Source organism: Homarus americanus, unplaced genomic scaffold, assembly GCF_018991925.1.
Source record: "Homarus americanus isolate GMGI-L3 unplaced genomic scaffold, GMGI_Hamer_2.0 scaffold6317, whole genome shotgun sequence".
Taxonomy (NCBI): Eukaryota; Metazoa; Arthropoda; class Malacostraca; order Decapoda; family Nephropidae; genus Homarus; species Homarus americanus.
In genome coordinates, this window is record NW_024730668.1 from 17087948 (window position 1) to 17112029 (window position 24082).

Below are 24082 nucleotides of genomic sequence, written 5' to 3' on the forward strand. Positions count from 1 at the left end.
ACAGAATTGTCCACTTGTTTAAGTTCCCTGTTGCTTACCATAATCTTTTATTTTAGGGTTTCTTTCCAATTAAAAATCAACTATTACTATTGTCTTTACAGCATTAACTTTCAACCCATATTCTTCACCTTTTTCCACTAATCTGTTAACCAGTTTTTGTAATGCCTCTTCACTATCTGTGATAAAAGCAGTATCATCATCATAGCGTTTACTTGATATTACTTTACTATTAACTTATATTCCTTCAGTGTTACTTAGAACTTCCCTCATTAATAATTCTGATTATATATTATACAATGTTGGAGATAGAACTTACTCCCTGTCTAAATGTGAACCAATTAGTAACTTCATTATTTACTAACGTGCAGCCTCTTGTTGCCAGTAAAGACTCTTTAAAAGTCTAATATCTCCTTCATTAATGCCCATATTTCCAAAATAACCATAAGTTTATTGTGTTTTACCTTATCAAAAGCTTTTTCAAAATTAACAAAGCAGATACATACATTTCTTTAGACCTCTAAAGCAATTTCACTCAAAATTCTCAAAACAAATATAACTTCTCTATTTCCTTTTCCCTTCTAAATCCATTTTGCTCTTCATATAACTCACTTTCTATTCTATAATTTATTCTACTTAAAACTATGTTCAATAAAACTTTGCAAGCCTGACTATTAAGCGTATTGTTCTAAACTGGGTGCACTCTAAGGCTCTTGGCTTTTTAGGTAATAATTCAATTTGTACTGATTTTTTCAAATTACTGGGAAGGTTCTCTTTGAAGTACAGTACAGTACAGTATATAAAATTACCCGGTACATATTTTAGTCAAACACTGTAACCCATTCTTGTCCATTGTTTTATAAATTCTGCTGGAAGTTTATCAAACCCACAAGCTTTATCACTTTTCATTTTCCTCACAGATGCCTCAACTTCTGTTTTTAGAATTGGCATTTTGATCTATATTTCTTTTTCGTTCCTTACCTACACTATACCCTTATCATTGAATAGTTCGTCTCCTTACTCTGTCAATCTCTCTTTTATTTCTTCTGCCATATGGCATCACAAAAATTGTGACCAAGTCCCAGGTTGCTGATCTGTCTTTCTGCCTCATTTACACACAATTTCAGGGTCTCAATTGTTTCCCTTACTTTAACAACACAACATACATATATTGTGTCTCACTTTTGATCTTTTTTTATTTGTTGTATTTATTTATGGTTCTTTAATATTAATATTATTATTATTGTTGTTTTATTTTAAAAAAATTAATAAATTTTGTATTTATTTTTATTAATTATTATTATTATTACCTTTTTGCTCCCAGGCCCTGATGTGGGTCATTGACCTGTGCCCGGGTGGGCTAATCCCCATAAAAGAGAGAGAGAAAAAAAAATGTTTGTAATGTCTTTACTTTTAAAAGTCTCACCTCATTTATTTCCTTTTTTCCAGTTCATTTGTTTAATATTTCTGTACATTTCTCTCCAGTTTTGTCTTGTCATCATCTAATACCATCTTCACTGACCTGTCTACATTCCTTTTTAAATTCTTTGTTAAGTTTTTGTAAGTCTCACTTCGTTTTCTCATATTTCTTCATTTATCTATTTTCTTTAAAATTTCACTTGTCATCCACTTACATTTAGCTTCGTCCTATAAGTTTTCCCCAGTCTCTAACATTACTTCTTTGTCATTATTAAATTGTTGTCCTGGTCCTTGTTCATCAAAGTCACCATCTAGCAATACTGTAAATTTATTTTCGGTTTCAATTTCATATTCTATCCCTGATCCTGTTTTGAACTTCCCTGAATCCCTGTACTAAGAAGATTTATATTTACAGACAGACACACGTACACATATTGACAGATGTATACATATCACTGGTTATATTCTATTCACACTCTCTCTCAAAATTCTAAACTAAGACAATCAAACAACGCAAGAGCCTAACTGATATTTGTAAGTGTAGTTAATAGCATAAATGATGACTTGAGTGTAGTACAGTAATTATGTAAGATGTGTTAGCATTGTACTGTACTGTATAATGAAATTGGTCTTGTGCATTTCAGTTTACATTACAGTATTATAATTATTTTTTTTGTGTGTTCATCATTTCTACCACTTATCAGCTTACTAAATGTTCAAGAAGTCAGTCTGTTCTTTGTTACTGTGTTATGACCTTTATTGTCCCTCTACAATGGTAAAGCTTCATTAAAATAGCCCACAATGAGGTAAACACATTGAATTATGCGATGACAATCAGATAATAATGCCACACAAATGTTTGCTTTCAAAAGGAATATTTATAAAAGAACAAGATATAACCCGTTAGGCGAATTTGCACACACACAAATGGGTAGTAAAGGTGTGTCCACATGAGCGTACACCATGTAGCCAAAATGTGATCGACAAGATGAAATGAGGTACAGGAATCCAACTCCGGTAGGGTGTGGCCGCATGCACTACACCACCGTTTCTTCTTGTTGATTGCATGTTGGAAAAATGTTGATTGCATGTTGGAAAAATGTTCACTTGTGTGGCTGCACCTTAAGGTTTACAAGGCACTTTTATTGACTTCTACCCTCAAATGCTCCATCAGGACCCATGATCATGACCTAGCTATAGAAACATTGTGTTGCCTCACCTTAACCATAACATTAGCATTGAAAAGATAGGACGAGAAGAAAACCCAGAAGACATCGTAGACGAGCAGCCCCGTCAACAGCAGTGTGGACACCTTAAGGCTAGGGAGTCGTACGAATGCGATGAATGCCACGCACAGCCCCATACCCATTGCTGCAAAAAATTACATAAGTATGTAAATAAATGAGATGACCGGTTGTTTAAAGTCATCTAACAGTTGTTTAAAGTCATCTAATAGTTGTTTAAAGTCATCTAATAGTTGTTTAAAGTCATCTAATAGTTGTTTAAGTCATGTAATAGTTGTTTAAGTCATCTAATAGTTGTTTAAGTCATGTAATAGTTGTTTAAGTCATGTAATAGTCGTTTAAGTCATCTAATAGTTGTTTAAGTCATGTAATAGTCGTTTAAGTCATGTAATAGTTGTTTAAGTCATCTAATAGTTGTTTAAAGTCATCTAATAGTTGTTTAAAGTCACCTAATAGTTGTTTAAAGTCATCTAATAGTTGTTTAAAGTCATCTAATAGTTGTTTAAGTCATGTAATAGTTATTTAAGTCATGTAATAGTTGTTTAAAGTCATCTAATAGTTGTTTAAGTCATGTAATAGTTGTTTAAGTCATGTAATAGTTGTTTAAAGTCATCTAATAGTTGTTTAAGTCATGTAATAGTTGTTTAAGTCATGTAATAGTTGTTTAAAGTCATGTAATAGTTGTTTAATTCATCTAATAGTTGTTTAAAGTCATCTAATAGTTGTTTAAGTCATGTAATAGTTGTTTAAGTCATCTAATAGTTGTTTAAGTCATGTAATAGTTGTTTAAGTCATCTAATAGTTGTTTAAGTCATGTAATAGTTGTTTAAGTCATGTAATAGTTGTTTAAGTCATCTAATAGTTGTTTAAAGTCATCTAATAGTTGTTTAAGTCATGTAATAGTTGTTTAAGTCATGTAATAGTTGTTTAAGTCATCTAATAGTTGTTTAAAGTCATCTAATAGTTGTTTAAGTCATCTAATAGTTGTTTAAAGTCAACTAATAGTTGTTTAATTCATCTAATAGTTGTTTAAGTCATGAAATAGTTGTTTAAAGTCATCTAATAGTTGTTTAATTCATCTAATAGTCGTTTAAGTCATGTAATAGTTGTTTAATTCATCTAATAGTTGTTTAAGTCATGTAATAGTTGTTTAAGTCATGTAATAGTTGTTTAAAGTCATCTAATAGTTGTTTAAGTCATGTAATAGTTGTTTAAGTCATGTAATAGTTGTTTAATTCATCTAATAGTCGTTTAAGTCATGTAATAGTTGTTTAAAGTCATCTAATAGTTGTTTAATTCATCTAATAGTCGTTTAAGTCATGTAATAGTTGTTTAAGTCATCTAATAGTTGTTTAAGTCATGTAATAGTTGTTTAATTCATCTAATAGTCGTTTAAGTCATGTAATAGTTGTTTAAAGTCATCTAATAGTTGTTTAATTCATCTAATAGTCGTTTAAGTCATGTAATAGTTGTTTAATTCATCTAATAGTTGTTTAAGTCATGTAATAGTTGTTTAAGTCATGTAATAGTTGTTTAATCTATCTAATAGTCGTTTAAGTCATGTAATAGTTGTTTAATCTATCTAATAGTTGTTTAAGCTATGTAATAGTTGTTTAAGCCATGTAATAGTTGTTTGAAAAGTCATTTAATATTGTTTAAGTCATGTAATAGTTGTTTAAAGTCATTCAATAGTTGCTTGTCATGTAACAGTTGTTTAATCCATCCAGTCGTTAAGTCATGTAATAGTTGTTTGTGTCATTTAATAGTTGTTTAATCTATCTAATAGTCGTTTAAGTCATGTAATAGTTGTTTGTCATCTAATAGTTGTTTAAGTCATGTAATAGTTGTTTAATTCATCTAATAGTCGTTGTCATGTAATAGTTGTTTAAAGTCATCTAATAGTTGTTTAATTCATCTAATAGTCGCTTAAGCTGTGTAATAGTTGTTTAAATTCATTCAATAGTTGTTTCGTCATGTATTGTTTGTCACGTAACAGTTGTTTAAAGTCATCTAATGTTGTTTAAGCCGTAGTTGTTTAAGTCATGTAATAGTTGTTTAAAAGTCATCTAATAGTTGTTTAAAGTCATCTAATAGTTGCTTAAAGTCATCTAATAGTTGCTTGAAGTCACTAATAGTTGTTTAAAGTCAGCGTAATAGTTGTTTAAAGTCATCTAACAGTTGTTTTAAGCTGCGTAATAGTTGTTTAAGTCATGTAATAGTTGTTTAAAGTCATCTAATAGTTGTTTAAAGTCATCTTAATAGTTGTTTAAGTCATGTAATAGTTAGCTTAAGCTGTAATAATGTTTAAAGTCAAGTGTAATAGTTGTTTAATCTATCTAATAGCGTTGCTTAAAGTCATCTAATAGTTGTTTAAGTCATGTAATAGTTGTTTAAGTCATGTAATAGTTGTTAAGTCATGTAATAGTTGTTTAAGTCATTCAATAGTTGTTTAAAGTCATCTAATAGTTGTTTAAAGTCATCTAATAGTTGTTTAAAGTCATTCATTAGTTGTTTAATCATCTAATAGTCGTTTAAGTCATGTAAATAGTTGTTTAAAGTCATCTAATAGTTGTTAATTCATCTAATAGTCGCTTGCTCCATTATTGCTTCTGTCATTCAATAGTTGCTTAAGTCATGTAATAGCGTTGGTTTCTAAAGTCATCTAATAGTTGTTTAAGTCAAGTGTAACAGTCAAGTCAGTCATGTAATAGTTGGGCTTAAGTCATCTAATAGTTGTTTTTAACATTCAATAGATGCTTGTCATGTAATAGTCAAAGTTAAGTCATTCTAATAGTTGTTTAAAGTCGCGTAATAGTTGTTTGAAAAGTCATGTAACAGTCGCTTAATTCATTTTAATAGTTGTTTAAGTCAAGTGTAATAGTTGTTTAAGTCATGTAACAGTTGTTTAAGTCATCTAATAGTTGTTTAAAGTCATTCAGTTGTTTAAGTCATCTAATAGTTGTTTAAGTCATGTAATAGTTGTTTAAGCTCGCGTAATAGTTGTTTAAAGTCATCTACAGTTGTTTAAGTCATCTAATAGTTGTTTAAAGTCATCTAATAGTTGTTTAATTCCATCTACAGTTGTTTGGTCATGTAATAGTTGTTTAAAGTCATCTAATAGTTGTTTAAGCCATGTAATAGCCGTTTTGTCATGTAATAGTTGTTTAAGTCATCTAATAGTTGTTTAAAGTCATCTTAATAGTTGTTTAAGTCATGTAATAGTCGCTTGTCATCTAATAGTTGTTTAAGTCATGTAATAGTCGTTTAATTCATCTTAATAGTTGTTTTCTGTCATCTAATAGTTGCTTAAATTCATCTAATAGTTGTTTAAGTCATCTAATAGCTGTTTCTGTCATCTAATAGTTGCTTGTCATGTAATAGTTGTTTAAAGTCATCTAATAGTTGTTTAAAGTCATGTAATAGTTGTTGTCATCTATATTAAGTCATGTAATAGTTGCTTGTCATGTAATTGTTGTTTAATTCATCTAATAGTTGTTTAAAGTCATCTAATAGTTGTTTAAGTCATGTAATAGTTGTTTAAAGTCATCTAATAGTTGTTTAAGTCATGTAATAGTTGTTTAAGCTATCTTAATAGTTGTTTAAAGTCAATTAACAGTTGTTTTAAAGTCATCTAATAGTTGTTTAAGCCATGTAATAGTTGTTTAAAGTCATCTAATAGTTGTTTGGCCATGTAATAGTTGTTTAAGTCAAGTAATAGTTGTTTAAGTCAATCTAATATTGCTTGTGTCATCTAACAGTTGTTGCTTCATGTAAGCTTTAGTTGTTTTTAAGCTGGTAATAGTTGTTTAAGCCATCTAATAGTTGTTTAAAGTCATTCTAAATAGTTGTTTAAAGTCATCTAATAGTTGTTTAAGTCATGTAATAGTTGTTTAAAGTCATCTAATAGTTGTTTAAGTCATCTAATAGTTGCTTGCTTCAAGTGTAATAGTTGTTAAAGTCATCTAATAGTTGTTAAAGTCATCTAATAGTTGTTTAAGCTATCTAATAGTTGTTTAAAGTCATCTAATAGTTGTTTAATCCATTCACAGTTACTAAATATCTAATAGTCGCTTAAGTCATCTAATAGTTGTTTAAAGTCATCTAATAGTTGTTGTCATCTAATAGTTGTTTAAAGTCATCTAATAGTCGCTTAAGTCATCTATTAAAGGTTTAAAAGTCATCTAATAGTTGTTTTGAAGTCATCTAATAGTTGTTTAAGCCAAGTGTAATATTGTTTAAGTCATAATAGTTGTTTAAGTCATGTAATAGTTGTCAGTCAAGTGTAATAGTTGTTTCAAGTCATGTAATAGTTGTTTGTGTCATCTAATATTGTTTAAAGTCATCTAATAGTTGTTTAAGCTTCATGTAATAGTTGTTTAAAGTCATCTAATAGTTGTTTAAAGTCATCTAATAGTTGTTTGTCATCTAATAGCTGTTTGAAGTCATCTAATAGCTGTTTAATTCATCTAGTTACTTAAAGTCATCTAATAGTCGTTTAAGTCATCTATTAGGGTTGTTTAAAGTCATCTACGGTGCTGTTTAAAGTCATCTAATAGTTGCTTTCTAAAGTCATCTAATAGTCGCTTGGTCATCTAATAGTTGTTTAAAGTCATCTAATAGTTGTTTAAAGTCATCTAATAGTCGTTTAAAGTCATCTAATAGTTGTTTAAAGTCATCTAATAGTTGGTTTTAAAGTCATCTAATAGTTGTTTAAAGTCATCTAACAGTTGTTTAAAGTCACTCAATAGTTGCTTTAAAGTCATCTAATAGTTGTTGTTTAAAGTCATCTAATAGTTGTTTAAAGTCATCTAATAGTTGTTTAAAGTCATCTAATAGTCGTTTTGTCATCTAATAGTTGTTTAAAGTCATCTAATAGTTGTTTAAGTCATTCAATAGTTGTTTAAGTCATCTTAATAGCAGTTGTTTAAAGTCATCTAATAGTTGTTTTCAAAGTCATCTAATAGTTGCTTTAAAGTCATCTAATAGTTGTTTAAGTCATCTAATAGTTGTTTCAGTCACCCATAGTTGCTTGTTACTATCTAATGTTGTTGTCATTCATTGTTGTTTAAAGTCATCTAATAGTTGTTTAAGTCATCTAATAGTTGTTTAAAGTCATCTAATAGTTGTTTAAGTCATCTAATAGTTGTTTAAGTCGGTGTAATAGTTGTTTAAAATCATATAATACAGAAGTTGTTTAAAGTCATCTAATAGTTGTTTAAAGTCATCTAATAGTTGTTTAAGTCATGTAATAGTCGTTTAAGTCATGTAATAGTTGTTTAAGTCATGTAATAGTTGTTTAAAATCATGTAATATATTTCACTGTTAAACACCAAAAGAAACTTAATGTATTGTACTGTGCTCGGTGAAGTTATGACACAGTACAGTACAGCATGCCCTGATAATTTGTGGACCTTGGTTATTCGCGGATGACACCCTGGATGTACCCAAGAATGTCTAAGGGCAGCTTTAAAGTTTCCGTTTTCACTGGGACAGGGAGCCATTTGTTCTAGAGACAGTAGTTTATTTTACCTGTATTGTATATAAGTGTGTGTGTGTGTGTGTGTAGACATATGGAAAACACATGTACAAATAAATAATAATGGGAAAATCATCTCACAAATAATCAGAAACAAATGTATTAAAAATGTTTAGTATACCCTTAAGTTCACTTCAGGGCCGGATTCAGGAGTGGGCAAAGTGGGCAGCTGCCCAGGGGCCTCCACAATCTGGGGGCCTCCACAAGTGCGGTAGTAGCTATATCAGGGCTGGTCGACTTGAAACCACATGAATGACTCCAGTCATGTCTCACTTTTGTGTGTGTTGGGAATTTGTACACTATCAATAAATATACAGTTAATTAAAAATTTTTCAATTTTCTAATTTCCTCAATATAACTGCATATGGCTTCAAAATTCTCCAAAGAAGTGTTCAAATTTCAAAATTTTCCTGGGGGGCTTACAGCGCCTCCGGAACTCCCAGATGTTTAGGCTCGCTTCACTCGCCACCCCACCCTATTGGGTAGTTATAATGAGGGGGGCCTTCACAAAGAGGCTGCCCATGGGCCTCCACAGGTCTAAATCCGGCACTGGTCCACTTCATGCTTTGTTATTAATAAAGCACGGAGTTGACTTGAGGTGTGGACTCTCACATTTTTAATACATTTGTTTCTGATTATTTGAGAGATGATTTTCCCATTATTATTTATTTGAATGTGTTTTGTGTGTGTCTACACACACACACACACACACACACACACACACACACACACACACACACACACACACACACACACACACACACACACACACACACACACACACACACACACACACACACACACACACACACACACACACACACACACACACACACACACACACACACACACACACACACACACACACACACACACACACACACACACACACACACACACACACACACACACACACACACACACACACACACACACACACACACACACACACACACACACACACACACACACACACACACACACACACACACACACACACACACACACACACACACACACACACACACACACACACACACACACACACACACACACACACACACACACACACACACACACACACACACACACACACACACACACACACACACACACACACACACACACACACACACACACACACACACACACACACACACACACACACACACACACACACACACACACACACACACACACACACACACACACACACACACACACACACACACACACACACACACACACACACACACACACACACACACACACACACACACACACACACACACACACACACACACACACACACACACACACACACACACACACACACACACACACACACACACACACACACACACACACACACACACACACACACACACACACACACACACACACACACACACACACACACACACACACACACACACACACACACACACACACACACACACACACACACACACACACACACACACACACACACACACACACACACACACACACACACACACACACACACACACACACACACACACACACACACACACACACACACACACACACACACACACACACACACACACACACACACACACACACACACACACACACACACACACACACACACACACACACACACACACACACACACACACACACACACACACACACACACACACACACACACACACACACACACACACACACACACACACACACACACACACACACACACACACACACACACACACACACACACACACACACACACACACACACACACACACACACACTTATTTACAATACAGGTAAAAGAAATCATTGTCCTAAGTGCAAACACATAAAGGGAATATAGATTTCTTTGCACACGAGTAAAAATGTACCCCCTCCTCCCGATCAGCAAATGTTATTCGCGATCATTTTGAGAACTTAACCCCTGCAAATTTGAAAGTCATGCTGTATTAGTATTTTGCAATTATTACAACTTGTATCTAACCACACAGACTATTTTATTTAATTATTTACTTGTACCTCCTCTGCTACTCTATAGGTAAAGTTTAGATGACAGGATTCAGAGACCTCTTGTGCAAAATATATGACGTTTGTATTCAAATTATTCGCTGTCTTGCAAGGATTCTAGCAATGCAAATTATATTCTCCTAACTTTAGTCTGTGATATTATATAAGATAAAAACTGTAAGCCTATAACCACCCAACCCTGGCTGGGAAATGGTGGGAGGGAGGTGACAGTGACACGTTTGACAGTTGTGCCGAAAGTCTAATGACGTATTTATTTATTAATTTATGTCCTTTAGATTGATTTTTTTTTTAATAAAATGTTATAGACGTGACAGAGGATAATATAATCTACATTGCTGGAATTCTCATAAGATAGTGATTAATTTGAATATAATCATGCTATAGTTTGCAAAAATTTTAGTAATCATTTAATACATTATTTTGAGTAAATGTACAGTACAGCTTTGCCCTTAGGACAGTGCAGCGTGCCCAGAGAAACATAAGGCGCAAATTTTAAAATATGACGCGCCAGATTGACTTGAGCAAAATAGGAAAGATTCGCCTTAAATTAAAACATTGTCCTTAATTGTGGGTGTCGCTAAATCAATAATCTTAAATTGAATCGTTTTAAATCGACCTTCTACTGTGCATATATATATATATATATGATTGGGATATACTAATAACACTACTTGTCATCACATATTATGCCTGAACCACAAAATGGGATAAAACTCTCCTTAATACCCAAGATCTTCGGGTACTTACATGTCAAATACTGTCAAGTACAGTGGCCCCTCGGTTAACGAACTCAATCCGTTCCAGAAGGTCGTTCGTTAACCGAAACGTTCGTTAACCGAAACCATTGTTTCAATGGGTTTTTGGGTAATTGGTTCCAGCTCACCGAAAATTTCCTAAATTCAACAAAAATGGTAGAAAAGTTCACTTACTTTGAGGTGTGTATGTAGAAGGCTCCTGGATGATGATGATGATGATGGGATTTAGAATGGGGGTGGAGGAGAAGGAAGAAGAGAAGGCATTGGGGTGGAAGAGAAGTCACCCCATGGTGCCATTTCACCCATAAAATTTTAGCTCTCTGGTTTAATTCAAGATTATTTTCTTTAAATCAACGCTGCACTGCATTATATATTGTCAATATATAAAATATATTTCAAAATGACCAATAATTTGCTTGGAAACACAGAAAAAAAGCGTTTAGTTGAAGAGAGTCTCAAGCAAGATGTTACCTCCAGTGAAAACAGAGAGAGACTGACGCCTGTTTGCTGTGTTAAGAGGCTGGATGCCGCGCATTAAACTAGTCACTTTACCTTCAATTTTGTTCAATAATTGTTAAAATGACTAAAAAATTGAATATTAAACTTTTAAAATTATTGAATAGTATAAACTTCTTGATATTTACAAAAATAGTAAGGAATTTAAGCCCTAGAACCGATTAATGTATTGGCGGACTGATACTAAAGCTGGTTGCCCGGTCAGTGCAAGCGAAAACATGTTGAGGTCGGTTCGTAAGAAGTTCGTTAAGCGAATTTTTTTTCGTTAACCGAATTGAAGATCCTTATGGAAGGCAGTTCGTTAATCGAAATTACGTTAACCGAGGTGTTCGTTAAACGAGGGGTCACTGTATTCAAGATTTTTTACCCCAACTGTCCATACTCTCTATCACTCTCTCACATGCACGCACACACACACGGACAATGCCTGTTAAAATATTCTGAAAATAATGATATGCAATCTTTTAAACAATGAAACAAATCACAATGGCATTAAAAACAGATGTGATGGCATAATATAATATACTGTACTCACGTTGAAGCGGGGGTCCTTAACCTTCATGACGTCCATTAGTAAACCCAACCTTATTTCACCTGATGATTATACACCCTAATGCTAATTAGGTTAAGTTAGCATTAAGTGAAATAAGCAAGGTAAATGGCCCTGGGACAGTACAGTATAAATCACAGGTCTTACCATCCATGAGCAGCCAGTGACCTGTCATGACCCAGATGCAGACGATGGACACTGAGAGGCAGAACGCCATAATCTCTGCCCCCGTGAACCTTCCGCACATCCCAAATGATATTCTGGGGGACAAAGAGGAAAAATTAGGAACAGAAATAGTTGGTAAATACAGTATAGTCTCGATTTACGCGGTCAATTAAACCCGTGGCGGTCAGCGTAAAACGAGGAACGCGTAAACGAAATAACAGAACATATGGGGCTAATTGAAATAGAGACTGGGCCGACCCCCAAACTACACTTTTTCCGACACAATACGCACGTTGTAGTAAAAATAACATCTTAATTTTATGATGGTATGCACACACAATTAATATTTAAGAGAAATATCAATAATATTAGGTTTTTTAACTTACGTTAGTAGAAGAGATGGTTGGGTACACGGGGATGGGGGGTTGGTTCTAAGGCAGAGGGCAGATTATTGGCCCTCACCTGTATCACTTGTATCACCTGTATCACTATCCACCACAGAGGCTTGCAGGGCCTCTTTGTCAAACCCCTCAGAGTCCATATCCTCACTATCACTGACTTGGGCTGGCTGTGGTGGGTGAAGAACTCGGTAATGTTTTGTTGACTGGGCAACCTTGTGTGCATCCTGCCCGCCCCGCTTCCCGCGTAAATGATGGAAAATACCACGTAAATAAAAATTGTTGGTCTGGCAAGGTGCCGCGTAAATGACCAAACGCGTAAACGAAATCCGCGTAAATCGAGACTACACTGTACATAATTTAACCAACCCTAACCAAACCTAACAAGTGAACCAAACGAACCTAACCCAATGTACTTTAGATCACAGAAAAAATCATCCAAATTGGAAAAAAATCATATATCTGTTCAGTACATAAACTATGACACAATAAAATAACACCATACAGTGAAACCTATATTTCATGGACTATATGGAGAGGAAATTCCACTATGTTGAGGGTTCGTTAGATGTGAAGCCTCCACCTAATGGATTATATGAAGAGAAAAGTCCGTTATATGGAGGTTTCATGATACAATACAGGTAGTTGTATACTGAATAATTTTGAGTTCTTGATAATTCTTCTATGATATGAAAGATGTTACCTGAAGGAGAGAAACAAAAGACTACACTACACTACATTATACACTACACTGTTTTTTGGGCACACTGTGGAGAGGGACATATTGTGAAATTTGCTGAAAGTTACATTGGACTATGGGAAAAAAAAATACAGTACTGCATTATAGTTATGTATAATGACCCCAGTAATTAAAATACAGTAATCAGAATACAGTACTGTATATATCTAGTGTAAACCATCTAATATTACTATCTTTCATATATACAATGTGTACAAATAATAATAATAAAAAAGTCTAAATCCATTAACATAATTAAACAACACCTGTCACAGCTAATAACACTTCTGTCATATTCAAACAATCATCCTTGACCACCGAAGGGTCAAGACGTACCTGGCGCTCCTCTCGGAGCAGCCAGGTCAACTGTTAAGTTGGCCCATACCAATCCCCTCCCCTGAACCCTCCTCCCCACCGGAATATCAACAAGTTCTCGCCAGAAGTTACAATTTCATTAAGGAAAGGAACGGAACCAGTGTTAAACAGAGGTGAACAGTGGTGAACAGTGCTTAAGTCAGTGAGAACAACTCAACAGTAACAGTCGTACCCAAATTAACCTTCACACAGTGAGGTCCCAGGTAACCAGTGATAATGGCCAGTGAGACCCAACAACAACCAGCGTTGTGTTAATCCGTCTACGATAGGCAGGCCTAAGACCAAACCTCACTCATATAACACCATCTGTGAGGGAATTACTACACCACATGTCCCTCATAACACCATATGTGAGGGAATTACTACACCACGTCAAGTCCCTCATCACACCATCTGTGAGGGAATTACTACACCACGTGAGGTCCCTCATAACACCATCTGTGAGGTAATTACTACACCACGTGAGGTCCCTCATAACACCATCTGTGAGGGAATTACTACACCACGTGAAGCCCCTCATAACACCATCTGCGAGGGAATTACTACACCATGCCAGGTCCCTCATAACACCATCTGAGGGAACTGCTACACCACGTGAGTTCCTCCTAACACCATCTGGGAGGGAGTTACGACACTACGAGTTTGCTGTTCAACACCTACATTAATCTGTATGTTCACTGTGTGTTCCTTTACCTTTCTCTAATGAAGGCTTTTGTTAAACCACCAATGTATGTAATAAGTCATTTATGTCCAATGTATATTTTCAGCCTTCGGGCTGCAGAATTTTTTCAATAAACCATTAATAATTATTATTATTATTATTATTATTATTTATTATTAGAGTGTTGTACAGTCCTCCACTCTAAACGTTCTTGAGCTGTTTTAACAATCCTCCAAGGTTTTGCTAAATAAAGGACTACACCTGTACTGTACTATAAGAAAACCAACATTGATCTGCAATGTCTCACTTTTTATTGTCGGAGCAGGGCCGGCTTATGTACTGGCACATGGGCAGCAAAAGGAAGGCAAGAGCTACCGTGGCGATAACTGAAAAAAACAAATGTGAACGTAAGATCAAAATTGTATCTTGAAATTATGTTTTACAAGACACAAATAGTTTGATTAAATATTTCAGTTCAAATTCAGATAAATACTATAACTAAAATATTTTAATTCAGATTTACTACTTTTGTGCTCTTTGTAATTTCAACTCCTTAAAAAAAAATATAAATGTTAACTCATCTACAGTAAAAGTCCAAAAATCCGGATGCCAGAAATCCGGACCACCCGAGAATCCGGATTTTTCGAAAACTCAAACTTTTTTTTTTAGCTGACTTTTGTGTATATGTGCGCATGCGTGAGTGCTACAGCTGCACAGCAACAACAAGCGACCACGCGATCGCCACTTTAAAACGAGCACTCAAACGGTGACAACGTATGTAATTTTGAGTCCTACTCTTTCCATTTACAGAGCCCATAATAATGGCTCCTAAAGTAGATAAACTTCGTTGTGTGAAGAGAAAGAAGAACACGTTGAAATTGAGTGACAAATTTTACATAATTAAGAAAATAGAATGTGGTGTGAGCAATAATGTTCTAATGGAAACATACAACATTGGAAAGTCTACAATTTATGATATAAAAAAGGCAAAGAATAAAATTCTAGAATTCACAGCTTTTTCTTTAAAACTGCTCGTTTTGATAAATGAAGCATGCTATATTTGCTAATGAATAAACAATCAAAATGTACCCGTTCATCTCTTCTTTATTCCTCCTTAAATTTGAATTTTAAAAATACTGCCTGAGAATCCAGAAAATCCGAAAATCCGGACCGACCCAATCCCCAAGCAGTCCGGATTTTTGGACTTCTACTGTACTGTGTAAGTGACATTTCCCATATCAACTGAAAGACGACACTAAAAGAAATATTCCCATGCTACAATTTCATTACACATTTCTACATTTGAAAGTACAGTAATGGAAAAAAAAGTATGGATCATATAAGGATGAGAACCTCAACTTATTTCACCTGATGATTAAACACCCTATTATTAGGTGGAGAAAGGAGGCAGGTTAGGTAAACAGTACAGTAGATAATTGATCTTCAGGTGACATAAGATGAGGGGCTAACAGTCCTGAGAGGGTCAACTCTAGGACGGACAAATCCCAAAAGTAACAATAAGACAAACAAATTATTATTCTTATATTTTTTATGATAAAGTTCTTAAATAATGTTTATTATCAAAGCAATTTATATACCTGTACTGTCTTTGTAAAAAAAAGGGGGGTTCATTTTACAAAGGAGCAGTAAATATTTAAATTATACAACAGAACAAAAATAAATAAATAAATGTAAACGGTAACACAGTAAATGATGCATACTTGCTGTGCAGACGGCAAAAAGCATCTGCATGGAGTCGAAGAAGAAGAACATTATGAGGAGTGAGACGGACGCCCCGAGTGGCAAGCATAGCGCTTGCATTGTATCCAGTGTTTGTACATCTGCAGAGAAAAAATTACCTAAAGCTCAATCATCAAACTGATGCAACAGTCATTAAAGCTATCAGTCACACCCCCAAAATAACAAGGAATAGACTGTAATGTGTGGGTGAATACAGTAAATGTTATGTTACAACTTCATCTCGATTTGAGGAGCTGATAGCAGCTTTGGAGTTAGCCTATGCTTGCTGCTTCAGATATGACACTATTATACATGGTATGTGATAATATATTTTCATTAGTTTTGTGCCTATCTTCAACTGTACAGATATTTTGAACAATGAGCAAGTCTGTCAAAGAAGGAATTTTGGATCTCTTTAAAGATTAGGAACCCAGCATATTTCGCCTGTGATGATTAGGTTAGGTTAGGTTAAGTTAGCATCAGAGTATTTCATGATAAGATCAAAAAATAAGCAAGGGTTCCTAATCCTTACCGAGATCCTAACTTTCCTTTAACCCCTAAGAAATTAGAGTACAGTACTTTACTTGACTCACTGTACAGTACAGTATTATTAAACATCAGTGCTTCCCTCAACACTGTGGTCCTCCTGCCTAACACTCCCTCATTAATCTTTATAAAAGTTCTTCTAGACCTTCACTTAGTTCAGGTAACTCAAGTGGATTATCATATCACCTCATTATCATCATTATTCACAGATGACACTTGTTTCTTGCTCTAAATCTCTCTACTCCACACAGTCAACTTTTATTTAAAAAAAATCAGGAAATGGATGATGGTTGCATTTTGTTACCACATCAATCCATTAATTCCAATTCATTATATATACATACTGTATATATTATACTGTACCCAGACCTAAGGTTACCCTCCCCAAACAACTATGATGGCCTCAGTTTGGGTAATGAGGGACTGGCTTATCCTAGTGATAGCTTCTATGCACTTGTCATGAACACAGCTTGATGTCAATGGTTAAACAGAATCTTTCATGCTTGTATTGTATCTAAAAGTACAATATAAACTGACAATAATCTAATCAGCAAGGGAATATTTTTCTTCTTCTCTTGACATATACAAATGCTATTACTGTACTGTACTGCACTTAAGAACTGAGGTCTTTAAGTACATAACAAGGTTAGTAATTACACTAGTCCATCAACAATAAAGAATTATAAGATATATATACTGTAACTGTGTTTGGTGAACTGTAGTTGTTAGGTAATGAAAGTCTATTGTCCTTGACCAAGACTTAAAGACTTGGTCAGCGACTCACTCTCCCTGTGTAGAAAACCTGTTACCTTTTCAGTAAGGCACCAGTTTTGAAAAATGGATACAAAGACCAAAAAGATAACAACAGTATTCACGTATATCACAACCTGTGTTAAATGCGATAACAGCAAAAGCACGATATTTATGGTCAATTATGTTATCTTCGCTAGTCTAAGGTTCTGATGGCTCAGTTTCTAAAGCTAGTCTAGGTTCTGATGGCTTGGTTTTTAAAGCTGATTTCAGGTTCTCATTGTTAGTTTTCTTAAGTAATTTTGGGGTTCAAAGCAGTTAAGGTCTCTGAACAAAGTCGAGATTTCTGATGTGTATAAAAGTACATGAAGTATGTCAACGTGTGTTGATGAAGGTTAGGTTAGGTTTTGCTTAGAGTAGGGTAGGGTTCTTTTATATAAGGTTAGGTTAGTGAAAGTTAGGAAAGGAATGACCAGGTATGGCTAGTTAAGGCTTGGTTAGGTTAGGTAAAGTAAGGTTTGGTTAGGTTAAGTTAAGTAAGTTAATAAAGTAGAAGGAAAGTCTGGTTAGATAACATAAGATAAGGTAAAGTTAGGGTACATATAATCACATGAAATAACATGATAATAAGGTTTATATACAATTCCCATAAAATTCATGAAAAATATAGACATGTAAAATGAAATAGAGTACAGTACACATATAAGAGTAGAGTAATATACAGTAATTGTTAACATTGTTTTAAGAGTTTATAATGATCAGAGATAAATGTATACAGTATACTGATTAACAGGATCACAAGAAAATTAGGCACACAAGCTTATTTCACCTGGTGATTAAACACCCTAATGCTACCTGGTGGGGTTAGGTTAGGTTGCGTTAGGTTAGGTTAGTCAAGTAAGGGCAGGATATGGGTAGATTAAGGTAGGGTGTTGGGTTAGCATTAGGGTGGTTAATCATCAGGTGAAATAACCCGACGTGTATATTCTTCAGGTCGTCCAAAATTACTGCTACTTACTATTATCATTTGCAGATGCTGGTGTGGCTATACCCAGCAGTTTATTTCTCTCTTTCTCTGATTCTCTTTCTCTTGCTTCCTGCTCCAAGTTAAGTGATCTGGAAAACAAGCTTTGTTTAGATGACGCACAGTACCAAACACTGTCTACATGATGCACATAACAAACACTGTCTACATGACGCACAACAACAAACACTGTCTACATGACACACAACAACAAACACTGTCTACATGACACACAACAACAAACACTGTCTACATGACACACAACAACAAACACTGTCTACATGACACACAACAACAAACACTGTCTACATGACACACAACAACAAACACTGTCTACATGACACACAACAACAAACACTGTCTACATGACACACAACAACAAACACTGTCTACATGAACGCACATAACAAACATTGTCTACATGACACACAACACCAAACACTGTCTACATGACACATATCAAAGCACTGTTCCCAAACACGGGGTCACGATCCAAAATGGGGTCGCAAGATGCCTCGCAAGGGGTCGCATAGAGCTCATGGGGTCGCTGGAGTCACCTAGGTCTTGCAGTGATCACATGTGAATTTGTTTCTTTTCTAGTGTACAGGATATGTGTCAAGGATGGAAGGATGTGACCAACAGGGGCTGCCTCATTAAGTCGGGACCATAAATTATGATCAAAGGATTAACTCTCCTTGTGTCAGGTCAGGTCAGTCCAGTTCAGGCTTGCCCTGATGACATGTTAACAGAAGTTCAACACTCCTACCTTTGAACTGTTCTCAGCCCAGTTTACTCTCTACTTCCCATGGATGCAAACAGAAAATTGCAGATTCCCAGAGTTGATTACCGAGTCTTTTGATTTTGTTCAGTTTCCGTTCAGAACTGATGTAAAATAGTGTTGTTCTTTTGCTCTCAAAATGGCAAAATTACAGGCTGACAACGAGGCAACATTAACTTTCTTACCTAATCTTACTCTCTTAGAATCTTAAGAGTTCTGTATTCTTTCATTTCTTTAATTTGTTACCATAAATTCCACCCCGTGACAACATATACAGTACATAAGCAATACTTCACTATTCAGGTAATCGAACCCGGGATTTCTACGTGGGAACAGAGAGTGCCACCATGAGGACAACAAAAGCCAACATAAACTTTGTTGTTTTTTCACAAAACCTGCTCCTTCATCTTATATTTAAGCAATGGGAGCCTCTGTAATGATCAGCATGCTCGTCTGGCAAGCTAGTGGTCCCGGGTCTGACCGAACTACAAACACTCACCTTGACCCCCTACAGTACACCCACCTAATTATACCCTTTCCATACTAACCTGGCTCATAGGCCCTGCCCCTCTTCTATACTAATAGCAGATTGGTTCATTAAAAAATTCAAACTGAATGTTCACACTTGGTAAGCAGACCTGCTATTAACTAATGTAATATTAAATATGTACATGGATTATCAAAATGCAAATAAATTCAAGGCATTAGCACTTCAGGGAAGATATTAGAAAATTTTAAAATATTTATTAAAAAAGGTCGACATAAAGATGCGCTTATATACGCGCAGTCCAGAAGGTAAATATGCCGGGGAACCAATCAGCTATTTGTAGATGAGGGGCAAGGCTTATGAACCATGTTAGTGTGGAAATACTATAGCTAACACCCCTCCAATAACACCCACCACCCACACCCCACACCAACCTAACTAACACACCCCACACACACCACCACCAACCACACCCACCTAGCTAACACACACCACTACCAACACCTACACCCACCCCACACACCTTCAGTAACACCACCTACACCCACCCAACAAACACACACACACCCCACTACCACCACCCACACCCACCTAACAAACACACCCCCACACACACACACCCTTCACTACCACACCCACCAACTAACACACACACCCCACACCCAACTCTCCACCCCACCACCCACACCCACCTAGCCATCACACACCCTTCACTACCACCACTCCACACCCACCCAACCAACACACCCCCACACACCCCCTTCACCCCAACCACCCACACCCACCCAGCTATCACACACCCCACTACCACCACCTACACCCACCCAACAAACACACCTACACACACCTTCACTACCACCACCTACACCCTTCACTACCACCACACCCACACCATCTAACCAACATTCACCCCCACACACATTCACCAACAACCACCCACACCCAACTCACCAACATTCAATCTACACCCAACCCAACCAACACATAACTCACTCACCACCACCCAACACAACTCTCACCACCACCAATCTACACACAACTTCACTACCACCACCCACACCTAACACACCCTTCACTACCACCACCCACCCACCTTCCTACACACACCCTTCACTACCATCGTATACACCCAACCTCTACACACACCCTTCACTACCACAGCCTACACCACCTACTAACACACCCCTACACACCCTTCACTACCATCATACACCACCCCACACACACCCTTCACGCCACCACCTACACCACCTAGCCATAACCCTACACCCACCTAACTAATAACCTTCACCCACTTCACCACCACCTTCAATACCACCTCCACCCACCTAACTAATACACCCCACACACACTTCACTACCACCACCTAACCTAACTAACACAACTCACACACCACCTAACACACCATCCACTACCACCACCTACACCCACTCAACTAACACACCCCCACACACACCTTCACTACCACCACCTACACCCACCTAACTAACACACCCTACACACACTTACCACCACCCACACCTAACTCAACACACCCCACACACCTAACACACTCACCACCACCACCACCCACTCCAAACTAACCACACTACACACCCTTCACTACCACCACCTACAACCCACCTAACTAACACACCTTCACTACCACCACCTACACCCACCTAACTAACACACCACACACACCTTCAAACCACCACCCACACCACCTAGCTAACACAACCTTCACTACCACCACCCACACCCACCTAACTAACACACACCCTCACACCCTCCACTACCAACCCAACTACGCCCACCTAACTAACACACACCCCCACACACCCTTCACTACCACCAACTCACACCCACCCTTCCACTACCACCACCCACCCAACTAACCAACACAACCCCACACACCCTTCATCACCACCCCCACACAATCTCACCACCACCCACACCACCCAACTAACACACACACCTTCACCATCACCACCTCACACCCACCCCCTCACACACACCCTTCACTACCACCACCCAACACACCCCCACACACACCCTTCACTATCACCCCTACACCCAACTTCACACACACCCTTCACACCACCCACCACACCCCTACACAACCTTCACTACCACCACCCACACCCACCCACTAACACAACCCCACACACCCTTCACTACCACCACCACCTACACCCACCTAACTAACACACCCCCCACACACACAATTCCACTACCACCACCACACCCACCCCACACCCACCTAACTAACACACCCCACACACACCTCACCAACACCACCCACACACACCCTTCACCACTACCCCACACCCACCCCCACACACACACCTTCACTACCACCACCCACACACACCTCACTACCACCCCACACACAACCCCACACCCACCCAACTAACACACCACCCACACCCACCACCACCAACCACCCACAACCAACCACCACCAACCAACCCAACAACCCAACCCCACACCACCACCACCCACACCCAACCCCACACACACCTTCACTACCACCACCACACCCACTCAACACACCCTCACCACCACCACCCACACCCACCCCACACACAACTTCCACCACCACCACCCACACCCACCCACACCCAACCACCACCACCACCCACACCCACCTAACCAACACACCCCCACACACACCTTCACCACCACCACCTACACCTGACCTAACCAACACACCCCCCACACACCTTCACCACCACCACCCACACCCACCTAACCACACACACCCCACACACACCCTCACCACCACCACCCACACCCACCCACAACCCCACACTCACCACCACCACCACCCACACCACCTAACAACACACCCCACACACACCTCACTACCACCACCCACACCCACCCAACTAACACACCCCACACCCTCCACCACCAACCACACCCACACCCACCCAACCAACACACCCCCACACACACCCACCACCACCACCCACACCACCCAACCAACCCCCACACACACCCCACCACCACCACACCCACCCCACACACCCCACACCACCACCCACACCCACCCCACACACACACCCTTCCTCACCACCACCCACACCCACCAACTAACACACCCTCACACACATTCCACCACCACCCACCCACCAACACAACCCCACAAACACCCTTCACTACCAACCACCCACACCCAACAACCCCCCACACACCCCACCACCACCACCCACACCCACCCCACTAACAACCCTTCACCACCACCCACACCCACACCCACCCCCACACACAACTCTCACCACCACCACCCACACCCACCTAACTAACACACCCACACACACCCTCCACTACCACCACCCACACACACCCCCACACACCACTACCACCACCCACACCCACCCCACACACACCTCACTACCACCACCCCACACCCACCCAACACAACCCCACACACAACCACCACCACCCACACCCAACCATTCACCACACCACCCACACCCACCCCCACCACACACCACCACCACACCCACCAACACACCACACACACCTTCACTACCACCACCCAACACACCTCCACACACCACCCCACACCCAACCCCCACACACACCCCACCACCACCCACACCCAACCCCCACACACACATCCCCCACCACCACCACCCACACCCACCCAACACAACCCCACCACACCTCCACCACCACCACCCACACCCACCCCACACACCAACCAACACACCCTACACACCCATCTACCCCCACCCCCACACCCTCACCCACCACACCCACCTAAAACACCCCCACCCACCTAGTCAACACACCCCCACACACCTACACCCACCCCCACAACCCATCACCCACACACCCCTCACCACACACCCTCCACCCACCACCCCACCCCACACACCCTTCACTACCCCACCCACACCCCACCCCCCCCACACCCATCCTACCACTACACCCCAAACACACCCACCTAACCAATCACCACCCACCCACCTACACCACCCACACCCACCCACCACACCCACCCACACCACCTCACCCACCACCCCCTACACACACCAACACACCACCTCACCACCCATCACAACCACCACCCACACCCACCTCTTCCCTACACCACCACCTACACCCACCCACCTAACCCCACACACCACCCACACCCACCCACACCCTCCTACCACCACCTACACCCATCCCCACCCTACACCCCTTCCACCCACCACCACCCACCACCCCCCCACCCAACAACACACCCTTCACCACCACCACCTACACCCCCACACCTTCACTACCACCTACACCCCTACACACACACCCCAACCACCCAACACACCCCCCCTACACCACCTACACCCCACCACCACCTACCCACCTCCACCCACACCA

General features: G+C 38.8%; 1 protein-coding gene across 1 annotated transcript in view; it reads right to left on the reverse strand.

The window, feature by feature from the left end:
- Window positions 1-24082, reverse strand: part of LOC121867250 (signal peptide peptidase-like 3) — a gene marked incomplete in the record, with an annotated part of 131674 nt that overhangs the window by 29515 nt on the left and 78077 nt on the right. The window contains 5 exon segments of the mRNA XM_042367110.1: window positions 2636-2787; window positions 12214-12326; window positions 14712-14790; window positions 16126-16245; window positions 18459-18556. Of these exon segments, the coding sequence (XP_042223044.1) occupies window positions 2636-2787; window positions 12214-12326; window positions 14712-14790; window positions 16126-16245; window positions 18459-18556 (562 nt within the window).